The sequence below is a fragment of the Macrobrachium rosenbergii genome, chromosome 33 (assembly GCF_040412425.1).
Source record: "Macrobrachium rosenbergii isolate ZJJX-2024 chromosome 33, ASM4041242v1, whole genome shotgun sequence".
Taxonomy (NCBI): Eukaryota; Metazoa; Arthropoda; class Malacostraca; order Decapoda; family Palaemonidae; genus Macrobrachium; species Macrobrachium rosenbergii.
The window spans coordinates 3,005,756-3,025,412 of NC_089773.1; the positions used below are offsets into that span (position 1 = coordinate 3,005,756).

Below are 19,657 nucleotides of genomic sequence, written 5' to 3' on the forward strand. Positions count from 1 at the left end.
TGCCTTTTAAACATCTGGAGTGAATTTACTCTTGCCAAGAGATCACTTAATTTTGAGATCAACCCATTGCACATCATGGGTGGACCGCTGTTATTTTCCATGGGTGTGGCCTGTCACATCTAGTAGTAATGCACTAAAAAAATTTTGAAAAGCCCGCTTATAAATAAATCAGTTAATCAATAAATAAATAAACTGATAACTAGCTCAACCTAAACTGATGGGAGAATTAAATTCTTGAACAACCTCAGATTTATTTTTCTGCCGATGGGGGAACATCAAGAAAATTATGTTTGAGGTCATTCACTAAAGCAATGCAGCAGTAAAGTTTCACAGCAATTACATTCACCTTCTCAAATTGATTCTTCATCTATGTACTTTTCTAATCTATTAGTAGACTCTAATAAAAGAATCACTCAGTAGACAAAGCACTTCCTAATCACTAACAGATTAATGACCTTACTGTAGCTTCTGCGAGCACTCGTAATGCACAATGGCACGTAGACAGTCACAGGAGAGAAAAAGACACTGATTCATAACATTGCCTCCACTTTTTAGCTTTCAGAGATGAAATCGTGCATAAATGGTTATTTAACTTTTCTGTCAAGAAGAAATCTCAAGTCCTAACTGTAAATAGCTCTAAATATGATTAGTGTATTAGATACAGGCAAAGATGGGAAGACTTTATGCAGCATTTACTGAAGACATATTTGTCTTAGATGTTTAAATCTAGGATATAATCAAGATAGATAGAACCTGAAGCCATAACACTTATTCATAAGCTGTCAAGCAAAATAATACATCAAAATGAATTTTAAGGCTATATACCAAGACCAGACCCTAGGAACCGTCAAATCTAATGTAATTATAATCTAAACCCCTTCCCTTTTTACCAGGTAACTCAAGTTACAGGTGGGGATGATGGACTCCACCAGACCAACACATACTTCACTACCTACACATACTATAACACACTGCTTGCTGCCAACAAGCCTTTCGTAATCACAAGCAAGCAGACAGTCGAGAATGTAGTGACAGTGCCAATTCCTGATAATGGAAACTTTATTGAACGCACTGAGGTGAGGGAAGTTGTATGCATATATGTTCATAATTTTCTACTTAGCTATCTTACTGTGTATGGATTTTGTTTTGCTTACTCGGCAATTCGCAGGAACTCAGTTTAATTCTTTCTTAGTTTGAGTGCACCTATGTGCAAACATCTTTTGACCGTAAGTTAATGATTGTATTACTGAAGTAAGTATGTAGTACTTAAGATATAAACCAACAGCTGATTTTGTGAATATATAGACATATAGAAATATGTTATGACAGAAGAACGTAAATGAAGAGAGAATATGAGAGAGAATAATCTGATCTGCAATGAATTATCTAGAACAAAATAATGCAATTATATTTACTAATATAAAAATATTTTTTTGCTTTTGCAGGTTATCTTTGATACCCAGACATATTATACAACTCACACGTTCACGCAGACTGTCGACGAAAGGATAGTCACTTCTGAAGAGGTCCTTACCCAGGTTGTCATCACAGAGGCCCCATCTGTTCAAAGAGCAACTATTCAGCCCACATATTCATCTATCCTTACCAAGACTTACTTTACAACACTGACCTATTACAACACGGCTCTCAACGGAGACACAACTGTCGTTAGTACAGACACAGTTGTTTCATCTGAAGTGATAACTGAAACCACTTACATAACTGGCACTCAGTCTCTTGGTTTTGGAAGCTTCACCCTCACGACTGGCCCCTCACTTCAGCCAGCATCAGTTAGCTTGGATGAAGAGGATCTCGTCCTCTATGCAACAAAAACAATTTACACAACTCTCACTTATCTCACAACTATTCTAGAAGGCAGTGAAACAATCACTGCTTCAAGAATTGAGGTCTCTTCTAACGTGCTTACAGAGCCCTTGACATCTGCCCTAAGTTCTGAAGAACTTATGTCCCTGAAAAGCTCATACCTTAGTGGACAAGTGACTTCAACTGGCGAATTTGTTACAGAACCCCAAACATTATCATACATGAAGGTAAGAGATAATGTATACAAGCAATTCCGTACATTCTTTGCCACCTTTACACATTACACCACATTGGCTGGTGGTGTGGTAAATTCAAGAGTGGAAATTCAAACAAAGGTGCTTACCTCTATTATTACAACAACTGCCGTCCCAGCCTCCCTTCTTATTAATCCAACATTGTCCAGCACAGCATTTATTGGAGCAACAACGACAGGTTTAACTCCTGGGCTCGGATCATCCATTCAGTTAGATCCTTCTTACCTTTCTTCATTGAAAAGTTCTTTCCTGGCTTCTCAGTCTACAGCTCTCTCTAAACCTGAAGACAGTGAAGGTTTGCAAGCAACAGTTTTAGTTGAGGAAGGTGACAAAGCATCAGGAACTTTAGTTGTCAGCGACTCAACGACATCAGCAACTTTACTTGTCCGACCAACTGATGAAGCCTCAACATCTATTTTGAGTGGTCAGACAGTGGTTATCTTTGACTCAGCTTACTTATCAGCTCTTAAGTCTTCTTTCTTGGCTTCACCATCTGTATCTCTTGCGGTAAGTCCTTCACCTATCATAACCTCAGAAGTTCTTGATTCCTCAACCATTCTAACAGAAACTGGAGAAGTTACAACACTAGGACCAGAGGGTTCAGATGATGATGGCCTTGATACAGTATCTGAAACTCCTCTCACCGTCCGGCCTGCAGTGATCCCAGTACCTGCTGCAGGTGTTATTCCTGCTGCTGGTGTTGTACCTGAGGGCAGTGGAGTTGTTTCATCAAATGCTGCCCCAGCTCTTGCTCCTTCAACAGAATCTTCTGATGGCTCAGGTGGCCTGGATGGTGTTAGCATCACTGGTTCCAATGAAAATGGATTAAATATCGATCTTGGCCCTATGTTAACCGCAGTTGCTGGAATTTTACGCAATAACCTCAACAGTCAGCTAGCAAGCGGAAAATCAGATGAAAATCGTAGAAAGGTTAGCACTCCTCTTCGACCATCCAATACTATTATTACAGCCGAAAGAGAACCTTTACTAATTCCAGTAGGTGGAGTAGGAGCTTCTCTCAGCAGTTCACTAGACCAAACTGAAGGTGCAGAGCATGTGTTCATTCCTCTACGGAGGCCATCAGTTGTTCAAGGTCAGCCTAGGTTCCCCTCTCGACCTACCTCAACTCAACAAACAGTTAACTTTGCCAGCATTTTCCCTGACCTACCTCGTCCAAATGTGCTTAGTGTATCTGTTCCCACTGATGTTAAAGACATGGAACGCTTTGGTCCTACATTCCTTCCACCAAGTACACAAGCAGGATTCACAGCTATGACAGAGGAATCTCTTGGACCAACTCGGGTTTCTGTTATTTCTGGTTCCCAAACCATCTTCTTTGGTGGTGTTGATATCAACGATCTCCCACCTCCTGGTCAACCAGCACCTGTAACAGATGGTGATCGCACTACTGTTGTTTTACAGCCTAGTCAACCAGCTTTGATTGAAGAGACAAGACCTGTTCCTATACCCATTCGTGTGCCATTGCATAGTAACAATGGAATTGTCACTTCTGAAGTGGCAACAGCACACCTTCAGGATCAAATAGCTTCCTTTAACTCACATCCAGATGTTTTATTTACTAGACCCTCACCAAAAATGCCCCAGCCATCAAGGATTGGGCCTCAGACCATTGTTAGTATTGAGGGAGATAACAGAATTGTACGGACACAGGTGATAAATGCTCAGTCAGTTGATAATTATCGCCCAGACCAACCAGTAATTGTGTCTCCAGTTAAAGGAGAGTTTGTTCTTCAGTCTACAGTTGGTGTTGGCATAATTTCTGGGGGAAACGATGATACAAGACCTCGGCCCCCACCAGGGTTAGAGGGAACTGGTTTAACAGGTTCTGAAACTGTTTTGATTGGTCAAAGTACTAACAATGGTCGCACAACTGTTGTCAGAGGATCCTCAACTGTCTTATCTGGAGCCACAACAATATTTGGATCATTATTCACTAGACCAGCGCAAAACAATGAACCACTGGGTGATCTGACATCTTTTGTCAGTGGTCCAAGTAGTATCTCCACACGAGTCATCACTCGTGTAGAAACTTCAGCAAGGATCATCACTGCTACTCACACTGATATCATATTCACAAGAGGCCTTACTTCTACTTTAACACAAGTAATTCTTAGTACTCTGCCACTGCGAACTATTGTTACAACTATTGTTGGTACATCTACCAATGTCAATTATGTATCTGCAACAGTTGATGGAAGTGTACCAAAAATTAATAGCAACTTCCATGAGGATGATCCCACAACATACCCACCTGGATCACCATTTGATCCTGCCAATTATCCATCATTCCCACTTGACCCACGCCCAGTTGAGGAGGATCTTCACTTACCAGGAAGTGCTGAAGTAGTCCTTAATGAAGCCAGTCTAGGTATTGCTGAGGACAATGAAATCAGTCGTGTCATTGAGAGCCAAAGTCCAGACCAGGAAATAAATGTAGGAGGACCTGTACGTGCCCCTATTTCAAAATGCAATCCTCAGTGCTCTGCATCTCGTCAAGAAGTCTGCAAACTTATCAGGGGAGTTCACTCTTGCGTCTGTCGGGCTGGATATTCCAGAAGGAATGGATATGACTCTTGCAAACGTAAGTCATTTATAATATTAATCTCTGTTCCTCATTGGAATTCAGTTGTTATATCTCGTTTGATTACTTATGATGATAGTTTGACGCCAGTTTATAAAAGAGAAGCCAAAACTTCATTAACCTAAGTTTTTCCCACAGCATCTGTTGCTTACAACATCCAGCTTCTTTTGGATGGAATGAGCGATGGTCGGTTAGTGTTTGACCCTGTCCTTCATAACATCTCGCATCCAATCACCCAAGACCTCGCTGACATCACCATTCATGGGCTGGATGGAGCCCTGATGGCATCACAGCTGGGACCACATTACCGCTCTGCCACAGTCACCAAATTCACTGATACAAGAGATATGGCTATACCTGCATCCGGTCACCCCACGGTACGTACTGCTGTTAGCTTCATGGCGTGTTCCCGAGATATCAAGCTACCTATTTCGTACTATTTGCATATATAGATTAAGCAAGAATTCCCAGAATTCCATATGGAGAAATGTCAAGTACCGAAGCGAAAGACTTTATGTTTTGTGTAAACTTGCACCTGTAAACACTCAAGATGAATGACAATGCAGTAACTAAAAGGATTAAGAGCTAGGCAGCCATAGTAAAATCATTTTAATCAATGGTAAAAGCAGACTGTTTATCTTTTTATCTAAACAAAAGCCTCAGGTTCCAACACTGGCCAGGTCATATGCAATTATCATTTATTATTGTCCTTGAGCATAAGTTATTCCAGAGTATAGTAAATTCGCTTTTAAACGATTTTTAGTGGCATAATATTTATGAACTTAAAAGTCATGATTGTAGAAATAACAACAATTCATATATATATATATATATATATATATATATATATATATATATATATATATATATATATACAGCACTATGTATTAACAGCCTAGATATTACTTCTTCAGGAACGAGGAGTCGTTGCAGAGATCAAGGTAGAGTTGATAAGACCAGAGGAGGACGAAGAGGAAGAACTGATCACCGAGTGGATGTTACAAAAGACGCTTGAGTCGTCCTTGAAGGCAAGCAACTATTCTCTAGGAGACAGCGAAATCTTTGCCAACAGAGAGGTGGCAGTCTTGGCTTCCCAGGACTTCGACGAATGCTCCCACGAGGACCACAACGACTGTTCTGACAACGCTCACTGTTTCAACACAGCGGGTTCATTCCTCTGCACCTGCAGAGATGGCTTCAAGGACATGGGTGACATGCCGGGAAGAGAATGTGCTGGTATGTAGCTAGGTTCATAATTCACATGCTTCCAGAGTTTTGATTTTCTTTGTAATAGGCTACCTCTTCAGCTGGTTACAGGAAAGCAGGATTTTAAATACTTGTAACAATTGCTGTCAGTCTTCTGCTTATTAAGTATGATTACGGACAAAACGTATCTGAAACGATCTTAACATCTATAATCAGAAGATAAAATATTAGTATTAGTAACAATGTATACCATATTGAAAAATAAAACACTAAGCTGAACCACTGCCTTAGATTAAGGACTTTCAACTCTCTTAGCTTGAAGAAACTTTTCGTTTTTTTTTTAATTAAAATGTTTAATAAAAAAAATTAATATTTTGGCAGTCGGTATTTTATACTTGTTCAAATTTCAAGTTTGTCAAGAGTTCATTATTTTTGCATTCATGCTAGTAAAATGTTCAAACTTCCACTTTTACACAACTCTTTTAATGCATTAAATCACTTCCCGCCAAGTTACTTCAGTTTTTGCTTTCTGATTCCGGTAACAAGGAATTTGTTTTGGTTCTGAAAGTCAGAGATTCAAAGCAAAAACCTAACATAGTAAAGAATGGAAACTGAACGATAGTTTTGTTTAACTTTCCAAATACATGGAGAGCAACGCCACTTCAGTAACCAAACATCCTGTACTGCTATAATCTCTGTAGTACACACAGACGTCTGTTATTTGTGCCGATACTATTACACAGTTACCGCATCCCAGGAAGAGCAGCATCCTTCTGAAGCTTCAGCATCTAAATCACACTTTTGTCTGACCTTTAAAGCTAAGCAGAACAGTGATCATTCTACAGCTACCAGGTCTTCACTTTTGTAACCTAGAGCAGTGTTCTCCCCGCATCTGTCACATCTTTATAACACCCTCTTTTGTTATTTACTTTGCAGTCCAGACTGAGCAATGCTCCTTCTGTAACTACCAAGGGGAGTGTATCACGAAAGAAGATGGAACCAAAGGTTGCCGGTGTTCGCAGTGGTTCAGTGGAGAAAGGTGTCAAATAAACCTTCGAGGTAAGGTTTCCCTTCAAGAAAATTATTTTGCCATCTGAAAATGGAGTAAATCTCATAATTAAACAAATCATGAGTATGAAAGTTTTTTTTTTTAACATGTGCATTACTTAATTTCCAGTATAATAACACTCCTGATGTGTCCTAGTATTTCCTTGATCTGCATAATTAGGACAATCATGATTTTTCTAGATGTTCATAATTTTTGTATTTCTGGCTGCATTTCCTACTTGTAAAGGTAAAAATATCATCTTTTACATGAAATATAATTAATTTAACCAGGCGAAGCTATATCTTTGTGACTGAACTCCACTCTCAATATTTCTTCAGTGATGTTGATTGCCCTGGTGACCATCGGCTCGCTGCTGGTTCTTCTTCTGTTCCTGTGTCTTGTTCTCTGTTGTCTCAGGTCAAGAAGAAGTGCTAATGCACTTGGTCAGGTCAGTGAACTCTTAACTTATGCAATTTTATGATTTCATGAGTCACATGTATGAAAGGTACTTCAGCTGAAGTAAGTCTTATTTTGGTAATAACGTACTTAGATTTGCTCAGAGCATTTTGTTGAAGTATAATTAATACCTGTGTACAAATCTTGATAGGTTTGCCACAACGGCAAATTCAATTGCCCTCTGACCCTGCGAGATTGATTTTACTGGAAATTACTGACTGACAAAAAATGAACTAAAAAATAGTTACTTAATGGGACTGGTCTACAAAATGATTTAGTATAAAAACTATATTGACACTAGGAAAAAGCTGAGAATTGACACTTCTATTGGAATAAGAGCATTTGTACCAGACAGAGTCCTCATATGCCTGTTTCACAGATGGCTGGTGCACCTACATTCTTGAGGGCAAGAGGAACGGGTATGGCAAGCACTCTAGACCGACGGGCAATGATACACGAGACTTCTTCAGAGAGTTCCATGGACCATCCTCGGATTCACGGCACATCTTTCTTGGTTAGCCTTCCGTGCTATTTCTGTAGAGTCTGTTAGTAATATGGAGCCAAACATTACACCAGGTGGCTTATGTTTTCTTTAACTTTGTTGCAAAGCTTAAGACACACATGTTCGTCAGGATGATGTCACACAGCTAGCAACAGTACTGTAGCGACAAGAGATTACAAGAAAAAATACATAACAGAGGAGGAGTGATGAGAAGGGCAGAACTCTTTGCTTTAGGAACTTCTTAAGGGCTTTGGCGTTTGTCTAACCTAGAGCAAGTACTCAATGGTGCATTTCAGTCCAAAGTTTGGGCACTTCAAAGAGCACAAGCCCCTGCCCTGCCTGCCTTATATCATCACCCAAACAAATAGACAAGCTTTGCCCTTCAGTTTTTGATATTCTAAGTAGAACTGTGTTGGATTTGTCTCAGACTTGACAATCACTTACACTTGCAATTATACCATCGGCTTTTAGGCTTCATCTCAACCCACTGTTACTAACACCAGACAACACTGCCCTACGCCATCTTAGCCAGTTATCATGTACAGATATCTTTTAAAGAATTGGGCATTTTATCAGACCTTAACATAGTTTTTCTTTGCACAGTTACATCCCTATGATAATTCTCAAATTCCGTTTTTAATTTCAGATCATATTGCATTAAGCATTTTTCATTTCCAAAAATTATCCTATCAAACACCCCCAAAGCTGCCATATATAATGCTTACTCTGTAGGGAAGCAATCGCTCGATTTTTATGTTTTGGCTACTGATCCACCAGGCTACATTGGAACTTTCTCCCTGCTTCTGTAATTCCAGGTTTCTATAACTTTTCATCTTTCAAGAGACAAGCTCATCACCTCTTTTGAAAAGCTGGTTTACTCTTTTCCCCCCTGCTTTGTATTTTTCTGTAGACGTCACTTAGATGATGGTATTAAGGCGCTATCCTCTTGGCTTTCACAATTAACTAATCAGTGAATCCATTAACCAATAATCATACCTAATTTTACAGGGCCCTAAACATCCTGAAAAGCCAGACCGACCTATGAGGCCTACTCGCTCAGAAATGAACGAGAGCCGGCAGTCCAACAACTCTTTCTCAGAGGATAGATCAGTGGGGGTGCATACTACCCTACCCCCTGTGGTGAGTGTATGTATCTTTTGTTGTGTACATGTGTGTTCATGCAGTTGTGGTGGGCTTGAGTACTCAGTAGACTAACACTGGCCCAGTCTGAGGGTATGTATCTTGGAGGCACGTGTGCCTACCTGAGCTTGACTGTTTGGTAGACTAATGTAATTCTTCGTTGTGGGTACATATCAAGCTGATGAGTAAACCTGACTGTGCTTGATTGCTAAGTAGACTGACATAGCCCCATACTGTGAGTGTATGTATCCTTGGATTGCTGTCCTTTTTCATTCTCTTGTGGTATACAATAATGTTCAGAAGAATGTTATAACCTTACATAGGTTCGTTTTCATTTTTCTTAGGAAGTGCAACAGTGCCTTGCAATGGATAAGTAAGTTTGTATGCTTGGTAGACTGATGTAGTATCATACTGTTAAGTTGTGTCTTTAGAGAAGTGCATGTGTGTGCCTGATTGTACTTGACAGACTAACACAGTACTTTCCTTTCTAGCACGCGAACTAGCAATGCATGTATGTGTATTCAAGTGCTTGAACACTAAGGGGACTGACAGTCCCGTAATTGAGAAGCACATGTGTGCGCTCTAGCACTTGTTAAGGCCGCCACTAACACTCAGTTATACCTGTGCAGTTATGCCTGCACAGTCGGCCTCTGCAGGCAAAACTGAACCCACTAACGTTCAGTTGCACCTGCGCAGTTATGCCTGTGCAGGCATAACTGCACAGGTATAACTGAACTTTAGTGGCGGCCTTTAGAAAAGAATCCTATTGGGTAACCGTAAAGGAAGTATGGATGTGCCGCAGCTGTGAGGTTTGCAGTTGTTAGACCTATATTTAGGATGCTCACTCGAATCCTGATTATTAATTTTCACTATAATTTTCTAGCTGCCGTAACTATTTTAGGTTCCTATATGGCGCGTTTCGGTTCTCATCCTCCTTTCTTGTAAAACACAATTAAAGCACTGATCAATTTTCTCTCCTAGCTGATACCGCGTGTCAAGGGCCCGGCACCCCGCCGTCCGTCTGTGGTCAGCCGAGGCGAAAATGGCGAACCAAGGGTCATGATCGGAGCCGACGCCAGATCTGACCTGGCCAACTCCCAGCAGGCATTTGTAGATCTCCTCGAGCAGGCTTCAGCCACTCTCCCCCCGAAACACCAGGGACACACGAGCAGGAGAGAGAGCCTGAAGACAATCTCCATCCATGGCAGCACCAACAGGATCAATCGCTCCAGGTCCCACTCCAGGGAACATCTCAATGATAGCTTCCTCCACCACCAGCTTCCTCCAGGGTCCATCAGGTCAAGATCGTCCGACAGGCTGCATCACGGAAGCAGCCATGACTTTAACTCGGAATTCGGGGTCAGCTTCTCCTTCAGAGATGGAGAGAGGTAAGCACTGGAGAAAGTATTAGGAACGAGTGCAGAAGTCTTCAAGGGCACTGATCTTTGAACCACGACGCTTGATGAGCGAAGTTTTCGAACCTGTGATAACCTTGTACCACATTCCAGTCCGCTCCCGTCCAACAGAGCCAGCCATGACACCCAAATTTTTGCAGTAACCATGTACAAGAAATTTAGGTGTCAGGGCTGGCTCTGTCGGGTGGGAGCTGACTGGACTGTGCTAAGTTTTCTATGCAAATGAGCTGGAATTATAAAGCATCAACCTTTGCCGCAGCCATGGATGTCGGCAAACAAAAATAGACTACCACTGATTCTGATCAGTTTATTTCCAAAACATGGCCAAATCATTATAGTTTTGTGAAGTGAAATATTAAGTTTGATTTGCCTCGATTGTCATCTGTGAATATCACTCAAACAGAAATGGGGTGAGTGTCAAACTCCAAAAGAGAATTAAAAGTAGCCTCATAAATCAGGATGACCATCAAACATCTTTTGTCTAGTATTTCCCATTTTATTATTATTATTATTATTATTATTATTATTATTATTATTATTATTATTATTATCATTATTATTATTATTATTATATCTTTTTTCAGAACGATGAGCGAGGCTCGTTCGTACGACGAAACCACAGTTCGACCACCCATTCGGACGATGGGAGCAGAGAGTTTCTATTCGTCAAAAGCCCTCTCTTCGCAACATATATCAGATGTAAGTAGAGAGAGAGAGAGAGAAAGTATAATAGTAGTAGTGTCTTTGGTCTTACCCTCTTTTAGAAGAGAGAGAGAGAGAGAGAGAGAGAGAGAGAGAGAGAGAGAGAGAGAGAGAGAGAGAGAGAGAGAGAGAGAGAGTATTCTGCAGTTTTAAAAGATTTCACATAAAGTAAAGACAGATATTATAACCTTTGCTAAACATGTGCAAGCACAGAGAGAGAGAGAGAGAGAGAGAGAGAGAGAGAGAGAGAGAGAGAGAGAGAGAGAGAGAAAGAGAGAGAGAGAGGGTGGGCACTCTTAAAAAATATATTTCCCATGTAAGGAAATAAAAATATTGATACAATGAAATTAAATGAAACGAAGTAACAGAGAGAGAGAGAGAGAGAGAGAGAGATAAGATTATATGATCATGAAATATTAATTATTTAAAGCATGGTGTTAAACAACAACAGTATTAGATTATAAACTTAAATAAGAATCCTGCAAAAAAAATAGAAATAGATCAATCACTTTATAGACAAACTGCAATTTTTTTTCTTTTAAATCAGCAATTCATTTCAGCAACTTTCCTATCCTATTATAGTGACTGCACTGAAGAATCTATCGCTAAATATAATTAGACAATTAGTGACTTGGAAATGCGTCATTTGAGGCATGTTTGCAGGCACCTTCTGGTATCTTGAGATCAAGCTTTGCACCAAGCTTTGACAGAAAAATTGATTTCATATGCATCAGTTTAAAGAGAAATGGTGCAAAGATTGGAGAACTTAAACCCCATTTTAGCAACAGTATAAAACAAGTATTGGCCTTCTGGTGCAACGTTTGACGGGACTCATTTTGCACCAATGCAGAAGAATCAAGGGCCATATAGCGGTTGACAGACCTGATTTTTTTCACCAGTACAGAAAGATTATTAGCTACTTAGTGCAAAGTTTTATCACCCCCAGTTTTACACCAGTCCTTGAAAATTAATAAATCTGGTTTCTGGTGCAAAAGTTGACATAAATCAGTTTTGAACCAATGCAGAAGAGGCAAGGGCCATGTAGTGGGCTGTTTGACAGATCTGCTTTTTTCACCAGTACAGAAAGATTATTAGCTACTTAGTGCAAAGTTTTACCACCCTCAATTTTGCACCAGTCTATAGAAATTGATAAATTCGGTGCAAAGTTTGGTGGCAAGTTGCCAGAGGATGCCAGAAAAAGAGTAAAACTGTTCCCTTGTGACACTGCTCTTAAATATACTTAGCCATCGTGACGACTTTGTGCCTGTGTAATGAATTCTTATTAACCGAAGATTTTTCCTGAAAGCACAGCTGAATTCTCTTAGATCTGAGCGGGCAAATTGCACCCAAAAAATAATGTTCCTCTTTGAAATGTCCTACAAAGAAATTCTTGAACGCATGTCTGCATGGTATGAAATAATGATTTTAGTATTTCCTTCTCAAGTTTCCATTTGAAATGCTTTCTTGTCCGGTTTTTGTTTTTGTATCAGAGAGAACCACTCCACGATTAAATGGCGCGCATACTGCTTTCAGTTAGTAACTAAATGATAAATCTATTCAACCGTAATCACTTTTGATTTCGCTTAAAGAATGCAGTACATTGCTATGACTATAATGAAGCTGAGTTTTTCTCCTCGGAAAAGAATTCTATTTCATAATTCCTTAGATGACCCTGTCCCAAACACCTGGGACATTAAAGTTATGTTATTTATATCAATGGAGATGATATCAATAAGGAGTAAGGCGTCAAGTCAGTATGAAATATACTGTATAAAGATTACACGAGTCCACACCACAACAATGAAGACTAATTTTAACTATGTATCGATAATTTTGATTTCTGAGAAAGGCCCGCAAGTCATAGACGATATTTCCGTGAAGGGCCACCAATAATTCACCAACTCTTCCGTTGTAAAAGTCAAATTCCCGCTTTTCATATCTCTCGCTGCTTGGAAAGAAGTGTGCAGTCACTTCTCACAAGGTGAAAGAAGTCTGTTTTTACTCTCTCGTTTCTCCAAGCTACGAGGGAAGTCCCGCACTCACTTCCCTTGTAAAATGTCACAAACACTTCTCTCTCCGCGAAGTGGGAGAGAAGCCCATTATCACTTCTCTCATTGCGAGGAGAGTTCGCAGTCCATTACCACTTCTTTTCCTGTGAGAGAAGTCTGCAGTCCCTCCTCTCACAGTGAGAACAGTCCGCAGCCTCTTCTCTCATCGAGAGAAACCCCCCCCCCCACCACTGCCACTCTTCTCACTGTGAAAGAAGTCACGCAGACGCTTCTCTCACTCCTTCTTCCCTTCGGGAGGGACGCTTCACTCACGCTTTATCATTACGTAGGAGCATCAGACCATGGCCGAGAGAGACGGTGGTTCGACTGTCGTTTACCCACAGACAGAACTCTACCGCCCGGTTCGTGTAAGTGACCTTCCGCAGACCTAGAGATGCTTGGTGGTCTTCCCTTGGCACGGCAGCCCCCTGCAGGCTCCTTCGAGAAAAGATCTTATGACTCCTTTCCCTTTCCTCATCTTACATGCAGTTCTTCTTCTTGTTCTTTTCTTCAGGGTGGAAATGCATCTTTCTCTCGGCATAGCCTCTCTCTCCCGTTACCTTCGAGATCAGGTCTTACGAATCTCTCATTTTCCTGGTCTTGTGATTCTTGCCTTTTCCTGATCTTATGGTTTTTCCTTTTTCCTTTTTCCTTGTCTTTGCTCTTTATGTTCCGTATGAAGATTTTCCTTTCCTTTAGCACGGCTTTACTCCTCTTGTTTCTTCGATTTTAGCTGTTTCCTTTCCTTGAACTTTCCTTTCGTATGAAGATTTATCTTTCCTTTGGCACAGCATCCCTCTCTGGTGTCTTTGAGATCAGATCTTACAGTTTCTGTATTTTCCTGTACTTATGGTCCTTTCCTTGTTGCCTTTTATGATTTTTTTTTTTGCCTGCTATATCTCTCTTTTGATTCTCTCTAGATCAGATCTCATAACTCTGTCCGTATCCTAAGCATACGTCCTTTCCTTCCATGTATGTACTTTTTTCCCTCTTCCTAGTCTATTGGTTCCTTTTTCCTTGCATCACAGTTATTCCCCTTCTCTTTTCTCTTCGCATGAAAATTAATAGATCTTTCCCTCTACACAGCACCCGTCTTTTAGTTCTTTTGAGATCAAATCTCAAGATCTGTTCCTTATCTTACGAAATGCCTTCGTTTCCCAACCGTCATTCGCCTCATTCTCCTTCCTTTCCCTGGAATTCTTTCCTTTTTGGGAGGTTTTTGCTGTTCTTTCCTGTTTCCCTGCCTTGGATTTTATCTTTCCTTTGCTCTTTCCATCTTATGTCCTCATTGCTCTTTCCTTTCCCTGGTCATGTTCCTCCTGCTGGTTCTTACATCCCTCGATTCTACGGCCCTTTTCGTTTCCTGATCTTTGGACTATTCCATTTTCCCGCTCCTCGGCTTACTTCCTTTCCTGATCTTAAAGTTCTTTCCTTTTCCTGATTCTGTTCCCTTCTCCTTTGCTTGTGGTTCTTTCAGTTTCCTGCCTTACGACTCTCTCCTTATTCTTTCGCTTCTTGTCTGTTCGCTCCGTAAGAAAACCAATTTCCCTCTTGAAAGAGCATTTTCTTCATTTATCAATGCCTGGATTTCCCTTGTAATTCTAGACGTTATTCCATTCCCTACTTGCTTTCCCTGTTGTTCTTTTGTTTTCCTGTCCTCTTATTTATGACTTTGTACCCTTGTGCATGTTTCCCTCCTTTATCAAATGTCTATCTTATTGTAAACAAGATGATTACCAGACCTCCTTCCTTCGACCGTTGCTGTAATTCACCAATTTCATTTCACAGCCATACTAACGGAATGCTGCATGACTTACGGAAACCAGTGAATGTCATTCTTTTTAAACACCTAACCTTAGTACAGTAGTATCTCCTGTACAGTGATGTTCATGGAATAGAATAGTAAAAGATGACAAAGTGTACGTCTTGTTCGTTGTACAAGAAAATTTGTCAAATAAAATTACTTTCATTAGATCAGTTTTAAAATTATTTTAAGATTTAGTTTTTAATAAGGGACTAATTATGTAAATCATTCTTATGTGGACAAAATGTTCCGTGACTGACCAGTCGGGCATTGATTCCTTCACAAACCTGTCTTCTTAAGAATAATGCAAGTGTGCACATAGTATACAGTAAGCACATACACACCCATCTATATATTTATATATTCTATAAAGCAAAAGGTGTATGTATATATGTATATGTATATGTATATATATATATATATATATATATATATATATATATATATATATATATATATATATAGTAAATATGTGAAATCCATGAATATTTGATCCCCGAGGGCAAGTACTAAATATGGTGAAACGGTGATTCATCTACACTGTTTCGCTGTGTTTAGTACTAGCCCCGGGGGTGTCAAATATGTTTTGCAGTGTTTAGTACTATCCCCTTGGGGATCAAATGCACTTAGGGACATTTGATACCCCAGGGGCTAGTACTAAACACGGCAAAACAGTATAGTTGATCACTGTCTCACCGTGTTTAGTACTAGCCCCTGGAGGATCAAATGCACTTAGGGACATTTGATCCCCCAGGGGCTAGCACTAAACACGGCGAAACAGCGTAGATTAATCAGTTTCGCCACATTTAGTACTAGACCTCGGGCATCAAATGTTCCCAAGCGAATTGGTCATTTCACAAATTCCCTATGGATTTTGTGAAATCCCTGGATTTCACATATTCCCTGTAACATATAAAACCTTTTGCTTTGCAGTGAAGCTAATATTTGATTTGTCACGTTCACTCCTTGAGAAACGCCCCGTAACTCTCTGTATAAACAGGAGTTACTTTGCGTGTTGTAAACAGCCCACACTAATCGTTCTCATCAACTTCCACAGGACACAGATTCCATGAGCGACATGAGTGACCACAACTCGAAGGCGGCTTCGAGCAGAGCCGCCTCCCGAAGCTTCTTCTCTTGAAAATACTTCTTCACTTCACCTCCTGCCTCTCCAGATGGGTCTTAGAGAAACATGGCGACTGGTGGGATCGTCTCGATATCCTCGATATCGAGGAACCGCTCGTTAGCTGATCATTAGGCCATTACTGAGACTAAGAACAGAACGCTAGTAGTTTTTAAGGAAGACAGGATTAGATACAAGATTTGCGGGACGCTCCTAATTGTTGTTATGTTAACTGTTGTTATGAGTATGATTTAAAGCTCATCACACCGTTATAGTTGAGAAATGGGGATTATATATCGTGAATGGTGATAGCTCTAGGTGAATTTTATTGTCAACACAATCAGCTTCTTGTTAGGCAAGTTTTAAATGGCTATCAAAATTACGTGAAACTGAGATTTGATCAACATTGGCTCTATTTGTGACGGGGATATGTGCAATGATTTTCCAGAATTCGTTTAATATCAAACTTGACTGGTCTCTTAATGTTATAAGTGGAATGATTTGATGCAAGTCCTACAGAGAGTAAGTACCAGATAAGGAAAGCAGAAACTTGTAAGGGCGAAAGGGAAGAGGGAGATAGAATAACATCAAGGTTTCAGGTTCCACTGACTTCTGGGTTCCCAAAGCGTCCTCGAGTTCTTGCTGTCCACGGAAGAAGAAGAAGAAGAGCTCAGCAACAACATCAAACCTTCCTCATCTCTGAGAGGAGCTTTTCGTTCACCCAGAGAAGGCAACCCACGCTTCTTACCCAGTTCTGTTCTTAGTGTCTGCAGGTGAAACGGTTCACGAAATTTCTTTTATAAGAGAGAGAAACGACTATATGTTTTGCTCAAGTCAGCTTTTTTTTTCTAAATATTTATTTATTTGCATCCTTATGTCGTTACGAACACCAACACCTCGTAAGACCAGGACATAGGTTAAACTATGCTTGGCGTTACGGCTCTTCTTATTCGAGGGATGCCAGAGTAAGGTCTGCCGTTCGTGGCCCTTTTCACCTACTTAATATGTCCTCTACAGATACAGAAGTAGTGAAATGAGAATTCGTACTTATAGGCCTAACTCTCAGTCACTACTACGCCACTCTATGTATACAAGCTGGTGCGTCGCGATTCGTTTTTGGTCAGACAATTCTGCCATTAATGAAGCTGTCATCTGTGCGCAGAAGATTATTTGAACGTCCTGGATGTGACATCCCTGTGAAACACAAATGTAACGCCCCCTTCTCTCTCTCTCTCTCTCTCTCTCTCTCTCTCTCTCTCTCTCTCTCTCTCTCTCTCTCTCTCTCTCTCTCTCTATGTAATTGTGTATGCATCTTTATAACTTTCTCGTTAAGTTTTTCAAGTTTTAAAAGCCCTGTCTGCTAATCGTATTATGCATACATGATTATGTACAATAACAGAAGTGCGATTCGGAAGCTGGAACAAGATAGCTGACTGGAATGAATTAAAGACTAAATATTTTGATATCCATAACATCATTTCAGGTATTTCAGAAAACACAACTGGCGACGCTCCAGAATAATAAATTCTAAACTGCCCCACGTTTCACTCCAGCCTCCCTAGTTGGATTCCTCATCTCTCCATAGTATTTCCCATAGTCTCCATAGGTGAAACTTCTCTGCCATATTTCCTTAGAACTTTATCATTTGTACATTTGATGTCACTGACCTATATTAAAGGCTGTCAATGACATCATGCTTTCTGTAAATATACGTAGCAAAATAGTTCCAGTAATATTTCTTGAACAGGCGTCCAGAATTTGTGTTTCTCTTGTGGTGTTCACATCGCATCCCGGACGTGGAGAGATTGTAAATACATATTTGTATATAATTCTTAACCAATATTTACTTGTCTGGCTGGTCCAAGCGAATTTCTACTTTGTGTCTAACTTTCTAACCAGCGAATAACCGGATCGCCTTACGACACGTGTTGAATATGAATCAATTTGGCGTTTAAACTGATTTGAGTGAGATCTGGTCTTTGGAAAAGTTAATCATAAGCATGATGGTTATTTTTTTAATAATTTAGAAACTTCTTGAGGTAGACCATTCGAGTTACAAATTCACGCATGTCTTTCAGAAGACAAATATCAACGATTCAAAAGTCCGGGCATCCTTTTGAAAAGCAAGCAAAAATTAAACTGAATTGAATGTAAATGATATTAACTAATGTTTTGCGCTTCTGCAAGTAGACGAAACTATAAATTCAGATAAAACCATTAAGAGAAAATTATGGACTACCATTTGGACACAGTTTAAGGAGAAGAAGAAGAAGAAGAAGAAGAAGGTCTACCTACAAAGATCTTGACATATCTTTTATAAGACAAAATTCCAGCTCACAAATCACGGCGAGATTTTTCGACATCAACAGCTCGACTTAGACATTCCAGTGGACCCTTTCAGAAAACAAAACCCGATTCAGATATCTCGTCAGATCTTTGCGATGACAAAATATTCCGCACATAAAACTTGAGTAGAAAGACGATGCAAAATTCAAGGCTTGATCCTCTAGTTGAACCTCTATATATCTTGTTCTGGTCTCAGACTATAAACATGTACAGTGAACTGATATTTTCTTAGAAGAATCAGGAAACAGGTCCCTTTGAATATTCAGTTATTAAAGAAGGGATCTTTTTCTATGATTAAAAAATATATATGACTACACAGTATGTATGTATATAAATAATACATGTACATATATACTGCCTATATGATAAATATATTCACTTCCACGAGGAATATGGTATACGTTATGAATGCAAATATTATCATCATATATTTTGGTGGAAAAAGTGGATTACGTAATATTTTGAAATGTACTTTTAATGTAGTTGTTTCCCAAGACAGACAATGTGCCAAATGGCAGGTTTTTATTTTTGGCCCAAAACATTTATGACTGTTGTGTAAACAAGAGCAGCAAATGCTATCTTTAGTAGTTTTAGCAAATCACACTTGTATAGGAAGTCATTTGTCGAGGCCAGGAGAGTTTTTATATAGGCCTACGCTCGATTCAGTCACCATTCCGTTGGGAAAGCAATGGCTGAGTTTGTTTTTTTTATATATGTGAATACTCTTAGGTCTAAGTCTGTTCATCATATACAGCCATGTATAACATGATAACTAAAATATGTAATGAATATACTATCAAAAAGTGTATTGTACTTGCTCCATTTTATTAACAAATACATATAAATATTTTCTAAGTCTCTGCCTGTTATTCTTCCTATTCCTGTTTAATTATATACATACATACAGACATATATATATATATATATATATATATATATATATATATATATATATATATATCTGTGTGTGTGTGTATTTATAATATATATATGCATATATTTATACATACCTGTATATGTAATATATACACACATATATATATACATGTGTAATTGCTTTCTGTGGTTCATAAAACCCTCCCTCCTGCAAACCGCAAGATTATCACCTCATTTGTAGCTGAATCAAACTCACTCACTCACCCGACTGGCTTCTCCAGCTTCATTTTAACTCATTTTTTTTCCTTACA

At 39.5% G+C, this 19,657-nt stretch overlaps 1 protein-coding gene across 1 annotated transcript in view; it reads left to right on the top strand.

Annotated features, from left to right (window-relative positions):
• Positions 1–19,325, top strand: part of LOC136855803 (uncharacterized) — a 199,556-nt gene extending 180,231 nt beyond the window's left edge. Inside the window, exons 11-22 of the mRNA XM_067133159.1 lie at positions 894–1,076; positions 1,446–4,680; positions 4,819–5,057; positions 5,595–5,916; positions 6,823–6,945; positions 7,273–7,382; positions 7,770–7,904; positions 8,901–9,032; positions 10,014–10,420; positions 11,032–11,146; positions 13,488–13,565; positions 16,059–19,325. Of these exons, the coding sequence (XP_066989260.1) occupies positions 894–1,076; positions 1,446–4,680; positions 4,819–5,057; positions 5,595–5,916; positions 6,823–6,945; positions 7,273–7,382; positions 7,770–7,904; positions 8,901–9,032; positions 10,014–10,420; positions 11,032–11,146; positions 13,488–13,565; positions 16,059–16,142 (5,163 nt within the window). The 3' untranslated portion in view covers positions 16,143–19,325. The remainder of the gene's footprint in view (positions 1–893; positions 1,077–1,445; positions 4,681–4,818; positions 5,058–5,594; positions 5,917–6,822; positions 6,946–7,272; positions 7,383–7,769; positions 7,905–8,900; positions 9,033–10,013; positions 10,421–11,031; positions 11,147–13,487; positions 13,566–16,058) is intronic.
• The last annotated feature ends 332 nt before the right edge of the window (positions 19,326–19,657 follow it).